We start from the raw sequence: 18,624 nt of genomic DNA, 5'->3' as shown, positions 1-18,624 counted from the left end.
TTGCTTCCAATTTTGCCCAGTGGCCACATGCAGTATTGCAGTCAAACAAATATTATAAAGAGACATCTGCAAAACTGTTGACTAGACATGTCAAACTGCAAACAAGGTCATTAATGACTCTCTTTGAACATGTAGGTTTTGTATTTGTAAAACTTTTCTCGAGCCAAGGCACAGCCGGAGGGGGAGAAACTATTGTGTGTATTCATTGGCAGCATAACTGGGAAGTAAACCTGGACGCTCGAAACTGACGTCGGCACCAGGTGAGAAATTTCCAGTGGACTGAAAAGGTGGCATTTTTGTGTCACTTGCAGGCAATAGGTGTTATAGCTGCATCTACAGCATACATTATTTTTTTTATAGCTGCTGTTTTGTTCTTTTGTTTTTGATGTTTTACATTTTAAACACAGTTTGTATTTCCATCATTGAACTGCTGCTACTAAATGGCGCAGACCCTGGAAACTCACTGGATCAAAAAAAAAAAATAAAGATTGATGAAACATACATTATACATAATAAATGTATTTGTTAGTAAATCAACACATTTGAACCAGGACCACTTTGATCAACTATAACATTTCCATGCCTATTGTGGTGATGACATTTTTAGCCATTTTATATTTAATAATTCTAATACTGTTTTGTTTTGTTTTTTCATCTAAAAACACTACTAATATGATGTTTAAATAAAAGGGACAGTAGAAGAACAACTTTTCGTTTTTTTTTTTTAAATACCTTTCCTTGTGTTTTGGTAAGGAACCTAACATGAATTTTAAGTGAGCACACTCACAGCACAGAGCTGATTGTAGAATTGTCCCATTTATTTTATACAGACAAATACATCCCTTCTCAGATGGCTGGCTAAAGATGACATGGAATGTTACAGTAAGATTTGTTTTCTTGCATAAAATCCTCACTGTTGAAAATGTTGCAAAAGTCTAAGTGTTCATTTTTAAGATCAATAAAGCCCCAGTTTTTGCATTTTTTTCGTCATTACATCATCAACACTATCACCACACACTGTACATCGACTCAGCCTCACCATGAGAATAAAACAAACTAAACCCAGAGGCAACACTGCAATTTTTTTTTTTTAAATGTCTGTAGTTAACACAAGAGTGCAACCAGTCTGTATGAGAATGGAGGGGGGCAGAGAGGTGTTATCAGCTCACATAAGAAGCATACGATGATGCGTATGAGGGTCGGGGTTGTCGACGTGGTCCGAGCCGTTCCTCGGATCTATGTTCATCGTGTGGTTGCTTCATGTCACCGTAGATGGGGCTCACATGGAGTTCATGTCCGTGCACTTGTAAAGCACGTGGGTTGAGAAGACACATTCAAGATTTCTTCATTATAAAAAACAAAGACTGAGCGCGAGCCTGGTCAGGATTCTCCATTCTGGACTCTGGAGACAGGTGGCTGCATAAAGTCTTTAAAGGGCCCCAGGGCCTCCTTCAGGGCTGAGCTCACCTCCGATGAAGAGCAGGTAATGCACTCTACCAGTGTGGGGTACAAGGCAATCACTTGAGCCCATGTGTTGCCATCCACTGCAGGCAGTAAACAAAAGAAGCGCAGGGCAAAGAGAGAAAAATACAAAGGAGGAGCGGGGATGGGAGGGAGAGGAGAAGAGAATTGTGATAGAAGGCAATCAAAGAAATCATTTGCTTGATACAATTCCCACAGGCGTATGGAAATGAGGTTTGTAATGCAAACATGTTGAAGGACACTTCAAAAACGTAATTTCAGAATGTCTCGTTTCAATCTATGGTGGTTAGAAAAAAAGTCATTTCTAGTAATTGACCTTGCTGGAAACATAAACAGTTCTGCCCAGATTGGAGATAAAACTCATTTGAAAAATGGTCCCAACTGTACTCTGACACATTTATCTGAAATGAATAGACGATGCATATGGTGGCATGGTGGCATTATTATTTTTCCTTTAAATTTCTTGTCAATGTGTCACCTCTTTCCAAGACCTATTTAATCCTTGACACAGTTTTATACTCACCATTTTCTGGCTGTGTCTTTTTAAGTGAGTCCATCAAAGTGCTGATCGCTTTCAGGACAAAGATAATCTCTGTCACTTGTTGCCTAAAAGGGAAAAGACCTTCATTAGCTACAAAGACACACCAGACATCAAACCGGTAGATATTACAGTTTGAGGAGGGTGAAAACAGCAAGGAGGTTAACAAGTTACTATTACCATTTAATTTAGATCTCTGATCTTTGCAGATGAGAGCTGTTCAATAAACACTTGAAATCATGAACTTGTCAGTGACAGAATAAGTTATAATCGAACAAAAAACAAAGCAGAAAGAAATCATGAAAAAGGGTGATGAAGGTAAAGGTAAGACAATTCTGTGACTCGATCTACATCGAAATAAAGCATTTGTTATGTTCAGAATTACTGCATGTGAACTGGTGGATCATTTTGTTCCATTTGTAGCCTAAAAAGCAACTTTGTAATGTATTATATATATTTTGACAATACAAGTAACAGTTTGTATTTATATGCAAGTTCTATAGCAGCCTCCCACATTCACAAATCGTCTCAGTAAATAGGAGCGTAATGCCAAATACACCAAATGCTTTATTCAACTGTTTTCGCAGATGAAGCAGTACTAAAGACCTTTAAACACACTAATACGTATTAATTGGTGGAGTTCCCCTACAAGTAATTTCTTCATATTTTCATATAGTAGTGCGTATTTTACTTTTTAGGCTCTGCTTTTTTGATGCTCTAATATGCAATCCACAACTTTTGTCATTCTTTCCATTCATATAAAGTATATATATAAATTGTATATAAAGGGGCTCTGTGGAACTTCTGTGTTGTGCTGGAAACCGGTCGTTAGTTTATGTTAGCGGACTCAATTTCTAAACTAACGTTAGCTATTGTTGCTGTCTGTTAGCTGAGCAGAGAGAGGCACTCAGACGAGGCAGCTGAAAACGTGCATAAAGTCACATTTTTTGGACTGTCGCGGAACATTTTCCACAAAGAAATCCAAACAACTTAAACAAATCGTCCACAGGTTTGAATAGGCAACCGAGAGAGACAAGGAAGGTCTCGTTTTTCACGTTACGTTACAATCTGCTCACATATGGGCAATAGGAAGGCATTTAAACACATTTTTGTTTTTTAAATGTTGTTTGTCTGAGTTTGTAACATTGCATTTGCTATTCATATGTATATTCTAATTTTCCAATTTTCTTAACTCCCTCTAACATCCCTTTGGCATTTTCTGTACTAATGGTGCAATTTCCCCTTGGGCATCATTTAACTTCCATTGTGTTTATAAAAAAATAAATTAAAAATCACTTATTGCATAATGAAGCGTTACACCCAGCCCCAGAATGTGGTGCCAGTGTATAAAACTGGATAGGACCAGTCTTTTTGTGCTGTTTACAAAAGTGAAAGGGAAAAATAATGGCTGCATGGCTGGGCGGCCGGGGTGGTCTTGGTTCTGCAAAATGTGGTTGGTTGCTAAATGTCTCAGTGGTAGAACCATGGTGGAGCTGAATTTCTGACTGGGGACATCTGTTCAAAAACATGTAGAGAAAAGAAAAAAAGACAACAACAGTTGTGCTTGGCCAAAGGAGGTGTCTTATGTTGGGTGTACCTGGGAAGAGGGCAGCGTCCACTCAACCTCTCATCCTCTACGTAGCGTCGGAGAACATCCTGGGACCTCTTGAGGAGCACGGAGAGCGCCATGCGAGAGATGTAGCCCTCCTGCGGGGTGGACACCTTGTTGCTAAAGGAAAACTGCAGCAACGTCTCAAAACACACCTTAGAAAACTCTTCTCTCATCCGCACATCGATCTCTGCCTCTGTCAAGAGAAAACCATTTACTTATTAGATTATTTTGCTGACGCCGCTCTCCAGAGATTTGCAGTCAGTGGACGGACAGCTTTACTGTCTTGCTCAACACATGAGAGTTTGATGGGAGCCATTGTTGGTGATGAGTCACAGAGAGGACTTTTGCAGCAAATTAAGGACTTATTCGATTCGTTCACTTGGCCACCCTACCGTGCCATAAATGTCAGGAACATGAGTGAACAATACAGCTTCAGTCGAGTTATTTTAGCTGCAAAATTGACATCTTACCTGTGAACGAAGGAGACTGTGAGTGAATGGAGCCTCTATTGAGCATAGCCATAATCTGGCCAACAAAGTCTTTGGGGATGAAATTGGCAAATGGTAAAATCTCTGTGCTGATCAGCTGGACCACCTAAAATGAATAAGGGAGAACACAATGCTGATGTAGGCTGAATCACAAAATCATGCTATTAGACTAGATACTAGGAACAGTTATTTACCTCTACATCAATGGCTTCATTTTTCTGAAATTCCTGGATGGACAGGTTATCTGGAGGTGTGCTGTAAAAGGAAAACCACCATAACAATGAGTTTGGTATTCAGAGATTCCAAATTGTGTAGCTTTAACAGTGTATAAATCTGCACCTTTTGGTAAAAAGAAAGTCTTCAAAGGCATTGGCCAGCTCAGGCCACATAGTGTCAAACTTCCCAGATGAAGCATGCTGACGTGCCACCGGCAGTCCTATAGACAGCACCTTGAGCAGAGATGAAACTGCAAGCTTCCAGGTGCTCTCTGATGGACAGGCATACTTCAAACCCAAGGGCATTCTTAAAGTCTGAAAGGGGGAAAGGGGAAAGAAAGGAAGAGATTGCAATAACAAGAGATAATTAGACTGAAACACAAAGACAAAAGATACAATCCATTAAATTAACTGGAGTACTTCTTCTCTTTCATACTGAAGTGCATGATTTTATTCCATAGAGTTTACATTCAAAAGATATGTTTGCATCAGCAGTGATAATTTTCAAGTCTACAAAAGCAGAACAAGTAATGGAGCATCTTCATTACAAAGTCCTCTTTGCAGAGAGCAGCTGGGTTCCCCAAGGTTGAGACTTTACAAGTACCGCCTCTTGTTTTGGAGACAGAAAAAGGGAAATGGCCAAATTTGTCCTTAGGGAACATTCTTAAAAGTTCCTTGGCAAATCAACTCTCTTCACTTTGACTATGGGAAAAGAGTAGTTAAACACAGGTGTCAGAATACTCAGTGCCAGCTTTAAAAAGCTAAGCCTTTTGATGACTCACACAAACAAAATATTATGTTTTTTGACACAATGCATACCGAAAATGTTTGAGAAGGGCTGCCAATATTCCATACCACCTGCACTTCACGTCTGCTGTTTCATGGTTAAAATATCAGGCCAGAGAGACAAGTGGCATGAGAGTTCCCCAGAGGAAAAGAGCAATTCTTGGAATCTCTTTTTACATACATATTTCTTAGGAAATAGCTCACTCACAACAACTACATCTAATTCCAATACTATCTCTGCACCCTGCCACTCTACGACAGAATGTAACTCTGTGTGGAGTCACAGTCTCGGGTCTCTTAATTGAGGCGGAGGGTATAAATATACCAGCAAGCTTTAGGATGCCCTCGCCTTTCACCGATGAATAAATTCATATTTAAAGATAATCTTATACACAGCACTGTCAAAGATGTAGGTGTGTGGACAAGGAAATAGCATACTCATTCATTAACAGTACAATAATTAGGTTGTTTCAGCTCTGTGCCATTATCCATTATACATCCGTACAGTTATTCAACTGTGTGTGTGTCTATGAAATGTCTGTTAGAGGCAAAGCAACTTATTACTCATCCCCACAGAGATCAAATTTGTTGGTATGTGCGACGTGTCTTTCATCCCAGACACAAAAGAGGTGCTGCTCTTGAGAGGCCTGTGGTTTGTAAGCCTTCACCAATGCAGACTCAGTGTAGGAAGGCTTTGTATCCCACTCCCACTGAAGGCAACCGGGTTTGAAATGGAACTTATGGTGGTGAATCCTCCACCCAAAGATGCAAATGGAGTGAGAGTGAGTAGGGGGAGAAGTAGAACTGGGCTTCAGTCAGAGATTTTCACACTCATTCATGGTTGGCCCATCTGCCCCTTAGAGGCTGTTACAAGACATGACATGTCTACAGACAAAACCCTGAACAAGGACTATTCTGACCTGATTTCTGCACCTTTCTACGACGCGGCTGACCTATGTATGCCACCTCATATATACCGCTTATCTGTTTGTTCGACCCTTCAGTAACTGATTGTTGGGCCCTTTTGGGGAGGCATAACAAGCTATAAACAGGACACTGCCTTTGTAGCTGATATCTAACTGGCATTTTAGCGATTACTGGCTTGTTTCCCAGGGACTACCGGTGCAATGCATCTCTCCTTCTTATATACAGGGTTAATGTTTTATTGTGCACTGTCCCTGTTCAAATAAAAGAAATAATAATAATAATAATTACAATAATAATAATTACAATAATAATAATAATAATAATACTAATTTGCATATCCAGCAGACATAGAGCAAAATTAGCATTTTCTTTAAGTTCTGTTTTGCTCTTGATTGACTGCTTAGTAAATATCTTATTTCTTTTATGTTTGAAATGATGAGCTAGAGCACACTGTCTGTTAAAACCTGAAGACCAATGTCACTGTTTTTATGAGTAAATTGTATTATGTATTGAACTGTAAACTGAGTCGCTGTTGAAGATGTAGCAGATGTATTTTAAAATTGTAATTTAGTGAATTCAGTTCCAGGCATTCACATGGTTGTGGGGGGAATAACCTGTGATAGTATTACATTCTGATGAAACTGTCCAGCTCTTTAGCCACTAAATGCTTCGCTATATTCACCAGCTTGTAGCTAAGCTTGTGTGTGTGCTGGCGATGCTCAGCATGTTGTGTATGGAGGATTTTTTAGAGCCTTTTCAATGAAAACAGCTGAATCTGGCAACCAAAAATGACTCTGATGGGAGCAGTAAGAGTGAAGCAAAACAGTGATGTTGTGGGTTTAAAAACTGAAACAGTGACTTAAATAATTGACTGCAGAGTTGGGTGATAATTTCTCAGTAGGTTCATCACTACGAGCGACCCCCTTTCAGATGCACGTAGTCATTTGATCCATTGTTGGTATGAAAATAACGATTATAGCAGCTTGAAGAGAAAATCAACACTGTGATGCCAAAGCTGGTGCTTTGCCTCAGTCAGTTAATGGAAAAAAGCTGTTTTGACAGAATTGATAAGGTATGCCTATAGGTTTTAATCCAATAGATAGCAGTATGGCAGCAATTTCCCACCCGGTGTGATCCTGTGTTAATACACTCTTTAAATAACAAAACCCTCTCATAACACCAAATCACATTTTCAGCAATAACTGGTGCTCACTGGGTTGCCGGGAGAAAGTCAAAGTTACTTCAAGAACTCATTGTCCTTATAAGGCTAGAACTAAAAAACAAAAAAACAAAATGAACACAGTTAAGCCTCAGGGCTGCCTCAAGCCTAACGATAACACATTAATCCCCACTAGAGAGAATGCACATGTGAACCAAAGTTTTGAATTGTTTTGTGTAATTTGTAAAATGCGTCCAGAATATGAAGTTTTGCCCCAAAATAATATGAGGCAGCATATCATCAGTAACAGACAACTGTATTTTCTTCTTGAGTTATACATGTTAAGGGACAGGACAGGCTGGGCTAGCTGGTTGGCATGCCGACTTCAGTAGACATCCCTGCAAAACTGTTGTTTCTTCACATTTGGTTGATTATGTTAATTTATTGAATCTTAAAATGATAATTCTTTCCAGACTGCCCCTTTTATATTGTTATCTGTTTTTTGAGACCCCTGTGGGGTTAAAAAAATACCTTGATAATGTTCTGCAGGACTTGCTCATTGATGACAGCTTTGTGGCACGCTGTTTTATGGTACAGGTCCACCACCACCTCCAAGGAGCGCTCAGCAAAGGGCACATAGTTTAAGGCAACCCATTCCGCCTGCATGGGCAAGAGGATTTACCAAGAGAAAAAAAAAAAACAGGAGCAGACATAAGTCAAACAAATCTGAAAAGTGTAATGCTTACATTTTTGGCAGAGCAACATTGAAAGCAGTTTGTTTTAAAGGCACACTTTGTATAAGTATACAAGTAACAAACAAATGTATTTTAAAGTAACAGCAGCTATTAGTCTGCTTCAGGTTTTGTTAGGCTTATATGAGGACTGTAACTGAAAAGTTATAGTCAAAAGAAATGACTGGACACTACAAAGTGTGTCTTTAAGAAATAGTAACAGAACCACATGAGTGCATATGAACAACACCAAAAACACAAAATCAACTGAAAATGGAACTGCACAGGGACTGTGCACACAGAGGCATAACCACCAAATTAGTGGCAGGCAGAGAGGGGGAGCATGGAGTGAGTGAGAGACGCAGATGAGACATGAGAGCCTACCATGCGGTGTGATTTCTCATCTACCGCAGAGGGTAGGTCGTCACCATTCAGCACATCTTAGTAAAACTATAGAGGGGGCTGAAGGAGATGACAGAACTCACCGGTGCAAACAGCTGGATCTAAAATGGTTATCCAGTGAGTAGTCCCAAGAAACAGAATGAGAGAAGATCGCAATTAAACCGGTGCTTACGTTGAATCGAATTTGCAGTGTTGTTGTTGGCTAGATGGAATGTATTGATCAGGAAGGATTAAGGGGGGAAAAAACACTCACTCCTAGCACCAAGGACATTTGAGGCAATCTGACAATGCTGGATAAAAGCCAGTGAGGCAATAAAGACCACCCATAACATTTGTTTAGCTGGGGATTTTGTTTGATCCACCAACTTAAACAATTTAAACAGATTCAAATCAACACAAATGTCCAGGATGGGGCTGAGTCTGGACCCCACATGCAGTATTTGAGACATGAAGCTTGTAGTGCTAACAGTTCTAAGCGTATCTGTACCAACCTGCTAGTGCAAGAGCAAGACGACTTTCACCATTCCGCTGAAGCAAATCAGCTTATGGATTTTGGAGGTTTTACAAACACCAAGAAGTAATAACTGATATCAGAACCAGGTTGGGAAATAAGTTGTTTGTTTGTGGTTCTTATAAATGAAGTAATCTTGCTCAAGATCACCAAGGTCCTCTGTAATTTGATGTGAACTGTATTTGAACTGAACATTTCTGTGGCCTGCTGCCAGTAAGACAAAGCATACGGGAGAGAATATGGGGAAGAAATAGCTTGGAGCTACTAATAGGGGGTCCAGAGGAACCTGTCAATCTCATGAAGGGCCACAATAGGCATGTTATTTGAACTACACTGAGCTGAGGAAGGAGAGTAGGTGCTTCATGAACATCAAAGTAGAGAGATGATCTTGTTAAAAATGGTTGAAGAAAGAAGGATGGTGACTAACAGTGCACACAATCCAACATTTGAATGAAACAAACTGTAAAACAAAACAATTTGCAAATGAAAACCAAGCGGGATTACGGCCAATTCCATTTCCCCCTACCTGGTTGTATTTGGCATTTGCCACGTGTTTGGTTTCCATTCTGCCGTACTGAGGAGGCTTGCAGGAGAACTCCACGAAGAGTAGCAGCTGTTCAAAGATGGCCGGGTACATGACCTGCAGGTTCTCCGGGCCCACACAGATGGCCTGCAGCAGGGAGGGAACGGAGGAACAAACACTGCTGACATCCACCACAGGAGTGCATATTGCATTATTTAGCAGACTGACACGTTGTTTCCTGGACTGAGCTGACACAAAATGGGAAGTAATACCTTTTGGTCGACAGGGAGGGTAAGGAGTTGCTATATCAAGTAAAGGTGTTAATCAAAGGTACGAGCAAATGTTTTTCCCTGGTTACTTGCATCCAGTATATTAGCCAAAGGATAATATAGAATAAAGTAAATAATAAAGAAATATATATTTTACCTCCAATAAATATTTTTCTGTTTTATATCAAGAGAAAAATAATCTTTGGACCATTATTTTAAACTAAGCAAGCAATCTAAAGACATCACTTTCTTACAGTTTGATGACGAAACAAAACAAAAACATCAGAATGATAAATTATGGAAATAATCATCAATCGAAACCCTTAAATAATAATTTGCAGTGTTGTGAGTTATATGATAACACCAAATTAAAGCATTAGGGCTGCCCCCACATAAGAGGACATTTTCTACCTTTTATTTATCTACTTGGCCCTTCTTTGTAAGAATTTCTTTTATGTGTACAGTAGACTAGAAATTGGGAGAAAGAAAGAGGTGAGGATGACAAACAACAAATGTCCCTTGCTGGATCAAAACTGGGGACACTTCGGTTTTATAGTGTATGTCTTAGACCCATCGGCCTCTACCTATATTTTTGTTTGCTGCCAGTTTCGGATTGACTGATATAACGGCCAAAAATCAGTCTCAGGCAACATTTGACTTGCAGATTGCTATTTGCCGATGGGAAAAATAAGATGACATTCACTGATGACAGAGGCTGATGTTTATCTGTACCACATTCATGAACAACAGGCACCGGTATCCTTGCTATTAGTTTGTAAGGCTTTGTAAGTACTGGGACATTCTTATACTAAAAAGGATTTTTTCAACAAAATAATCTTTTATGTGAAAGAAGGTCATTTAACAGGTTGTCTCATAAATAAGTACGGTTGAACTTGTGCTCTGTATGAATTGATTTGTTATGATGTAGATTTCTTTGCGTCCTTGTCACAAAGGGGGGGAATAAATAACAAGAGAAAGAAAAGCAACAACACAAAAACCCAGCAGTGCCAGCTATCAGTCAAATCATTGTTTCAAAGATCGGTTTCAGCCCAGAACTTCACGACAGCTGCATTCCTACTGATAAAACATTTATTTTGCCCACCTTCTGCAAAACATCCAGAGAGGTGAGCACAGCTTCCTGTAGGCTGGTGAGCACCGCCTCAGTGTAGGAGGGAAGGATGAAGGGGGAGGCATCGCTGCTTATAGGCACGGACACAGCCCCATGGAGGATGACCCCCAGCTTCTTCAGATCTTCCATACTGAAGTTAGCTTTTATGTGCTGGTAGAGTGCTGGGAAAATCTGGATCAACGCTGTGAGGAAAGGCTGGCTGGGGATGAAGGAGAGCTTCTCTGTTGGCCCACTAGGCGGCCTTGTGCTGTCTGTTCCAGTTCGATACCATGTGTTCCACGCCGACCACCACAGAGCCGAATCTTCTAAGGCAGACTCCTCCCCTGGGGGAGGGGCTTGCAGCTCAGCACCGTTGTATCGCGTGAGCCTCTCGACTAGCGAATCTGAACGCACCAGGGGTCTGCCAGGACCAGATGCTGAGAGGGGGTCAATGAGCACCGGGGGGACGCCCATAGCAGCAAACGCATCACCTGCTTTGTCCGAGTCTTTCACAGGTGTTACTATCTGGAGGATCTCTTGAAAGCTCTTGAGGGCAGCCAATGAGACCTCGTTGTTTTTGCTGAGAGCAGCTGACTGAATGTGGTTCAGCAGCACCTCCCAGGCCTCGAAGAAATCACCTGCAGCAAAATGATGGGAGAGTGTGAAAGTGCCAATTAGCGGTATGTGTCAACTGTGAATTAAGTGTGACAATTAGCATGCTGATATGTGAGGTTTCAGACCAACATGAGGCAACTAACAATTTAACAGAGACCACATAGTGAGAACTACGGCAGAACTGCAGGTGTATCAGTCAAAAACACAGTGTCCTGTTAATACATTTTATCAATATGAGCCTATTTTCAATGACATAAAATCATCCTCGGAGGCCCATACGGTGAAATTACATTGCCAGCAACAGTTATTCATCTTTTTCTAGGTTGTGTGTGGGAAGAGCAGCCTTCCTCTAAGTGATTTTATGTGTAGTAGGCTGGGAATGTGTTGTATATTATGAGTCACCTCTTGCAATTTGGCACTGGCTAAAATGTTCAGAGGAATGAGAGCAGTTAATGAGGAGCTCATGTTTTATCATTCATATCTCCCTGGAATATTAATCCTGTCTGCATGGGGCTTAACATGACTTAATGTGTGGTAATATTGCAGTAACAGCTGGGCCTTTTCTGGACCTCTGCTACACTTGGCACAGATTTAGGACTACATTACAATATGTAATTCACATTGTTTACAATTCTGTGGCAGCTGTAGTAAACTGTCCCGGTTTGTACACCAGCATCACATACAGGGGTTCGGTTCAAGAGCACAGTACGCACGGCTCACCTAACTGCTGGAGGAGATACCGCCTCGTGTTGAAAATGCGTGCCACCCCGGCTAGTGTCAGCACCCACGTCTCTGCCCACTGTTTTTCAGCTGTGTCGCGCGAGTGGTGGATGAGGATGTTCCCGCCACCAGACTCAATCTTCTCCTTGTCCGCTGTGGTGGAGGACTTCCTCACGCAGTCTAGCAGGTGGAACAGGACCTAGGGGCCACAAGACAGTTGAAGCGGCATACCATTGCATTTGGCTAATTCCAGAATAGCCACCTATTTAAATTTGTCTCAACATTTAAGACTACAACCATTTAAAATGACATCATTATTAAGAGGCATGAATCTAATGTAATCATACAATGGAAAGTTATTATTGATCTTTTGATAAATTACAGACAATCTGAGGAAAACAATACGTACTTCATATTTAAAGTGTGTTATTTTCCTTATTAAACATATTTATTTTATGTATTCTGCACAAACAATATTGATGACAGCCTCCTCCACCTCCAGTATATAACCAAATGAAAAGAAAATGACAAATTCCTTCATGCTACCTTCCAGATCACAATATGCCATGTGGGCTGCTGCAGCAGGGTTCCGTGGGCAGCGATGGTGGAGAACAACGTCTGCCCAGCGCTTTTACGCACAGCGGGCCGTGGGTCGACACACAGCTCACCCAGCTTGGCGTAAAGGCACAACCACAAGCAATCAAAGGGAGGGGCCGGGTGGAATGGTCTGTTCAGTGTCTCTCCTTTCTCTTGGGCCTGCTTTTGCAGAGCTTCTTCTTCCCGCTCCAGTTCCTGTGTGATGGCTTCACCCCTTTGGAAGAAGTAGTCTGAAATGTTCCACTGTGGGTAAAAAAATAAAATAAAAAAGGGAAGTGGGGGGAAAGAGTGGGGCCATGAATTGAAGAGGATGGTTGGTAAAATGCTTCTGGCAGTTCTGCTATCCTATTACCATAAAGTAATCTTGCAGGAACCGCCACACTCCAAGAGAAATAATCCTGCAAACCACAGATCAATATCGGGTTTTGCATGACCTGAATACTGTACAAAGTATCTGCGAAATGTCAGCAGTGTGGTTAAGTGCTGTTAAATTAGATAAAATAATGCAAAACAAGGAATTATGTGATGGTGTAATTGTCTAATTATATCAAACGTGCAATGTTTAAGCTGTAAAACTATTGGAAAAGAAAAGTGTACAGCCCGTCAATGCCCAACGAACAAGACATGTGGCAATAATACTGTAAGTATGGCAGGAAGTTTCTAATATTTAATTCATATTACTATATTCTCTGTTAGCATAACTCTGCTTCACCTTCACAGTTAAACAATCACAACTGGGAATTCACTAGTTACAACACATTATTCTACTGGTGGCCTCACAAAACAAAAGACTGACTGATTAGGTGTATTTTTATAGTTTATTAGGTGAGAGTAGAGCACTGACAAGGAATCCCGCAAATGTGTCTGCACATTAAACATACAAGACAAGAGATCTGTCATCTCACCAGTAGGCCAATGGAGGTGAGGCTGATGTTAAGCTCCTGGTTCTGCAGGCCAAAGCTGCCGGCTACATCCACTACGATCTGGAGGCACGTGCAAGGCATGGTGGGCAGGAAGTCTGTCACCACCAACTGCAGGCACTGAAAGGCTGTTCGGATCAATGACTCGCTGAAGGGAAACAAGACGCACGTAAATTCAAGTGTACAAGACAAACTTAGGATGGCTCTCACATTCAAAGATTTTTTAAAATTAGCATACAAGAAATACTTCAGCTCCTAAATATGTCAAGCCCTTTCTGTTTTCTCCATTCTCTCCTCCTCCACTTTTTGTTTACCCTTGATCATTGCGAATGGCTCCTATGACACCCAAGACGAGGGGCCACCCGGGCCCCAGGCTGTCTCCCTGACTCTGTAGGATCTGCAGGACACTCTCCAGCTGTTTCTGTCGGATGTCTGCATGCAGCACGTTGGACAACTCCTTCAGAGGGTTCAGCAACAGAAGCTGCAGCCGCTTTAGGAAAATAACAGGGATATAGTTACTGACAGACAATAGAAAAAGATAAAATCCTTACTTTTTAAATGAGGCTATTACAACACACATACACACACACACACACATATATATAAAACTATAATTAATACGTTCAAAATTTAAAACAATTCAATCTTGTGAATACAACCTTAATGTCATCTTGGGAGAGACATATATAAGCAGTTTTAAACAAACGTTTTCCAAAGCAACCTAAACTTAAGACATTGACAGCTGCCACAACAAATCTTTTTTATAACTCAAGTTATCATAGAGTTTGTGAATTTCCAAGTCCTGGTAAAATCAGGGCAGATATTTTTGTGCTTATGCAGGCATAGTTGTTAAATATGAGTCATAACTGTCATTTTCTTGATTTGTTCTGCCACAATCAAGCCATGGAATACTTGCATATTCCCTGTTCTCTGAGTAGCATGGGTGACACACTGTATAGACAGGTGCACATTACAGTAACCTGAATAAGGGGAGGAACATAATGAATGCAGATGCCTGAGTCATTTTGAGACACAGACACAATGTATTTTAATATACAGCAGCTATTAGGGGTGATATTATTTTGGTCTTTTGGTGGATACAAATATGCATGAACTAAGGTACCTTGTTAGTGTGTTTTTTATTTTAGTGTTTTCAGTTGTGTGCACTGAGTCATAATCAAATCTATTTCTGCTGTTTCCTTCTCCAAATTGTATGCCATGTTTGGATCCAGTCAGTGCAATTACAATTACAGTATTTTAACAAAACAACCAGCTGTGGTAAGAGCCTGCCCACAGTGAAAGAAAGGCCTTGAAGAAATTATTGCATTGTGCATTTCTGCAGGACAGCCGTCATTTGTATGGCTCTGTGCTGTCCCATTAACCTCCACACAACTCTTCTGCCCTCTTTGAGATAAGCTCGGTGCCATTCCCTTTATCTGTCACACTAAGGTGAAGGTTGCAGACTCTGTGACATTTCTGTTTTTCACATTTTAAGCATTTGGTGCACAGTCACTTTCTCTTGTCACTCACAAACACACTCTTATCTATCATGTCATACACTGCAACAGATTTCTCAAATGTCAGCATTACAAACGAGTTAAAACCCAGAGAAGACCAACAACACCTCTTTCTAATGTGTCTCTGCAATGTTCCTAGGACAGAGAAGAGCTTAGAGCGAAATGCTAACAGTGGAAAGTACAACTTCCTTACATGGATTTCTTTCCTGCTTTTTTTTTTTTTCATTTTGCCCACAACCACCTGTGTTCTTAGCTACCTGATTCTTAGCCAGTGGAGGGTCATGTTTGTAGGCCAGGCCAGCCTTGATGAGCGCCGTCAACGCCTCGGCCCCCCACTCTCTCATCCTGGAATTAGGGTGCTGGCAGACCTGCAGGGCACACCACAATTGGCACACAAATGCAGACACGTGCGTACGACAGCAGACAAGATGCAGAGGCTGTTCAGGGCTGTGTTTCCCAGCAGTGTTCACGGTAGGTAGGTGTGAAGCAAGATGGTGAATAAACCACAAACTGTGTGATTGAGACTGGGATCCCCTGTGACAACAGTTTATGCTCTGACAGACAATGTAATCATGAAAGCTAGTGTAGATACACATTGAGAATCTGGGGTCAGCAGTTCACTAATGTGGTATAAAACCTGTCTTCTGCTTGAAGCATTTCAGCTAATCTGTGAATCATCTTTTGTCTATAGGGAGGTTTGTCAGATTTTTACTTTTCTGACATCAGGATCTAGCATTTTAAGAGTAGAAAACTTTGTATAGCTTACAGGCATACAGAGAGACAGCTAGGAGGAATCAGTACTGTAACTGTACCCTTTCAGAACCCAGATGTTCCATGTGTATCTATTTAACAATTTGGCTTCTTACGTGATCATTAATGCCTGACATTTATTCTTAACCTTTATTATAATGTGCATCTGCGAATAAAGACATGATAAAGGCGAGATCATTGTTACATTTCCTTCAAAAACATAAAAGCACTTAATTTGAATAAGCCTGCAAAGAAAGATAAGCAGCATTTTATCTAAGTATACTTTGCTTCAAGTATACTATGCAGGTACAGCTTCAGATTCTGCTTCTGTGACAAATCAGAGCTTCACATTGCAAATTAAGCACAAGAATGTAAGGTCAAACACTTGAGGTGCAGCAAACGGACACATTTCGACATAGCGACCTCTCAACTCCGACATGTTGATGCCAGACTTGGAGACGGAGAGAACAGATTGGGAGAAAGGAAAGATATGGGGAAAAGCCAGTGATTATGGTAGGAGGGAATCTGAGCTTACCTTCTGCAAAACAGACAGGTGTGCAAAAGAGAGGGGAGATAGACAAAGAAAATATGAAGAAAACCTCTGAACACAGACCTTAACACACATATTAATCCTCTTACAGGCAAGAGAAAATGGGTTCCAGTAACTACAGAGTGTGTTGTATATACTAAACTCAAGTTAAGTCATCTTTAAATATATCTATATATCTAAAACATATTGCACAAAACTCATATGCATTTCATTAATAGCTGTTAGCAAGGGATATATCTGCCAAGGCTTTCTCACACCTGTCATTTTGATTTCAAAAAGCAGTGCATTCAACTTTAGGTCAGACATTTAAAAAAAGTAATTTTACAACCCTCATGTTGTCTCATCAGACAAAGTATGCATTGGGACTTTTCTTTCTGTCTTAGAATTGATGAGCTATCAACACAAGCTCTGGTCAGGTCATATTACATATTCTGCTAATAATTCTGTTATAACAATCATCTAAATTTAAAAAAAGAAGAAAAAAATCACTTTTTATCAAAAGCTGTAATTCTCATTAAAAACCCTTCTAAAGCTTCCTCAGCTATTTTTCTCCTTCATGACTAAACCACTAGAGCGGAGCTCAGTCTCTGTGTTGCTGCTTGCAGCTATAATTTCATTTCAGTTTAACTTTCAGGGCTCATGTGCGGCAGACTCCATGGAAAAAAGGGCATTATTAGAGACTTGGTGCTGGATAAAGTAACCAAAAGGGTTTAGCAGAAGGGGGCAATTTTGACATTCTTTCAGTTTCTGGCTTTCATTATTTGAAGAGAAGGTTCCAAATTTCTCCAACGAGATCATCAGCAATGGAAAAAGAGATAATTACTGTTTCCAAATTTAAACATTTCCCCCCCCCAAGTCCAGTTTACCAGGTCTAATTCCCTGTACAATTATTATACAGTAATAGATGACGTGTAACCAGTTAAATAAATCTGCACTTCTAAAGCGACTGAAAAAGGTTACCGTAAGACCTTGGTTGACAAAATTATTTCATATTTATAAACTGTATCTTCAATCTTTCACCAAGTTTAAATGAAATGTAGTGTTTTAGAACACCTTGTGGGTTGGAGCTATAAATAGTTGTTACCTCTAATAAGTGTCCGGTTAAAGGTCTCCACAGGATTTCTATACGGTCCATGTTGACAAGGCCTGTCTCCAGCAGCTTGGCTACAGCAAAGAGAGACGGCTCCTGAAACCAAGACAAGACCACAGAAAGTATATAAATAGGGGCACCTTGCTGATGGATGCATGCAGGACAATTTCACCTTGTACTAAAATACAGTAAGACTTTACCTTGTTGTTTCCATAAGCCATTTCCATGGCCTCCAGGGAGAGAGAACAGAGCGCATTGATCAGGTGATGCAGCGACACATCATCCAGGTACCTAGATCACAAAAACATTACATAAAGCATATCATATGTGCATATTAGGCATGGCATGAACAGTTGCAAATATTAAGAATTCAGATTTTCAATAGGATCCACTGTTTTTTCTAGTATGTTGTTCTTTGGGTCAGTCTAATCAATATTAATAAACTTTTTCAAACTAGAGTAGAAAGATTCAGGCATGAAATGTTATCATTAATTATACTCCTCTGCAAACAACACACAGTAGGTTTTAAAAAAATTTATTATTTATGCCCATATGGCTATTGTGAGTGAGAATGTGTCTTAAATCTATTCAACTTCTACAGAGAATATTGATTAGTACTGGTAGTTTCTATATTGAGTTTGTTTTCACAGATGAAGGAATGGTCCTTACTGTGAGCTCTCGAATAGCCTGGACAGGATGTTGGAGATGACGGGCAGGTCTGTCATCACGGCTGTGGTTAGCACCTGTTCAGGTTAAAGACACAACCAGTAAACTCATGACCTTCAACAATAAAGGTAAGAGGCATTCAGTAAGAACACTTCCTGAGTACAGTTCCCAAAAAACTCACTGTACTGGGTCCCTCCACAGCTCTGCCAGGCTTCAGGGCACCGCCCACCCCCGGCTTCAGCCCCAGGATCCACACTAAGTGCTGGAAGAGAGAAGTGAGAAGCTGAAGGGCCAGACAAGCTATGTACACTAACACACAAGTAGATAATGCTTATTAGAAAGGTAAATGAGATAAGAATGGTTACATTTAAAATCCAAATCATCTCTTTGTTTATTTGAAATATACAAAGCATAAGAAAACCATTTAAAACAGATGAAGTAACAAATT

At 40.5% G+C, this 18,624-nt stretch overlaps 1 protein-coding gene across 4 annotated transcripts in view; it reads right to left on the bottom strand.

Moving 5' to 3' along the window:
* Positions 1-797: 797 nt before the first annotated feature.
* The window catches only part of mon2 (MON2 homolog, regulator of endosome-to-Golgi trafficking), a 40,714-nt gene continuing 22,887 nt past the window's right edge, over positions 798-18,624 (bottom strand). The window contains exons 17-36 of one of the 4 annotated variants that reach the window (XM_030424946.1): positions 18,358-18,438; positions 18,180-18,253; positions 17,711-17,801; positions 17,505-17,606; positions 16,406-16,408; positions 15,378-15,488; positions 13,918-14,093; positions 13,589-13,751; positions 12,633-12,926; positions 12,087-12,285; positions 10,746-11,389; positions 9,378-9,521; positions 8,424-8,441; positions 7,739-7,867; positions 4,460-4,650; positions 4,315-4,375; positions 4,103-4,226; positions 3,618-3,825; positions 2,006-2,088; positions 798-1,544 (exon numbers count right to left, since the gene is read on the bottom strand). In XM_030424946.1, the coding sequence (XP_030280806.1) occupies positions 1,381-1,544; positions 2,006-2,088; positions 3,618-3,825; positions 4,103-4,226; positions 4,315-4,375; positions 4,460-4,650; positions 7,739-7,867; positions 8,424-8,441; positions 9,378-9,521; positions 10,746-11,389; positions 12,087-12,285; positions 12,633-12,926; positions 13,589-13,751; positions 13,918-14,093; positions 15,378-15,488; positions 16,406-16,408; positions 17,505-17,606; positions 17,711-17,801; positions 18,180-18,253; positions 18,358-18,438 (3,060 nt within the window). In that variant the 3' untranslated portion in view covers positions 798-1,380. The remainder of the gene's footprint in view (positions 1,545-2,005; positions 2,089-3,617; positions 3,826-4,102; positions 4,227-4,314; positions 4,376-4,459; positions 4,651-7,738; positions 7,868-8,423; positions 8,442-9,377; positions 9,522-10,745; positions 11,390-12,086; positions 12,286-12,632; positions 12,927-13,588; positions 13,752-13,917; positions 14,094-15,377; positions 15,489-16,405; positions 16,409-17,504; positions 17,607-17,710; positions 17,802-18,179; positions 18,254-18,357; positions 18,439-18,624) is intronic. The other 3 variants (XM_030424948.1, XM_030424947.1, XM_030424949.1) reach the window with 3 other exon arrangements.

Source organism: Sparus aurata, chromosome 8 (genome assembly GCF_900880675.1).
Source record: "Sparus aurata chromosome 8, fSpaAur1.1, whole genome shotgun sequence".
NCBI lineage: Eukaryota > Metazoa > Chordata > Actinopteri > Spariformes > Sparidae > Sparus > Sparus aurata.
This window is presented reverse-complemented; position numbering and strand designations above follow the sequence as displayed.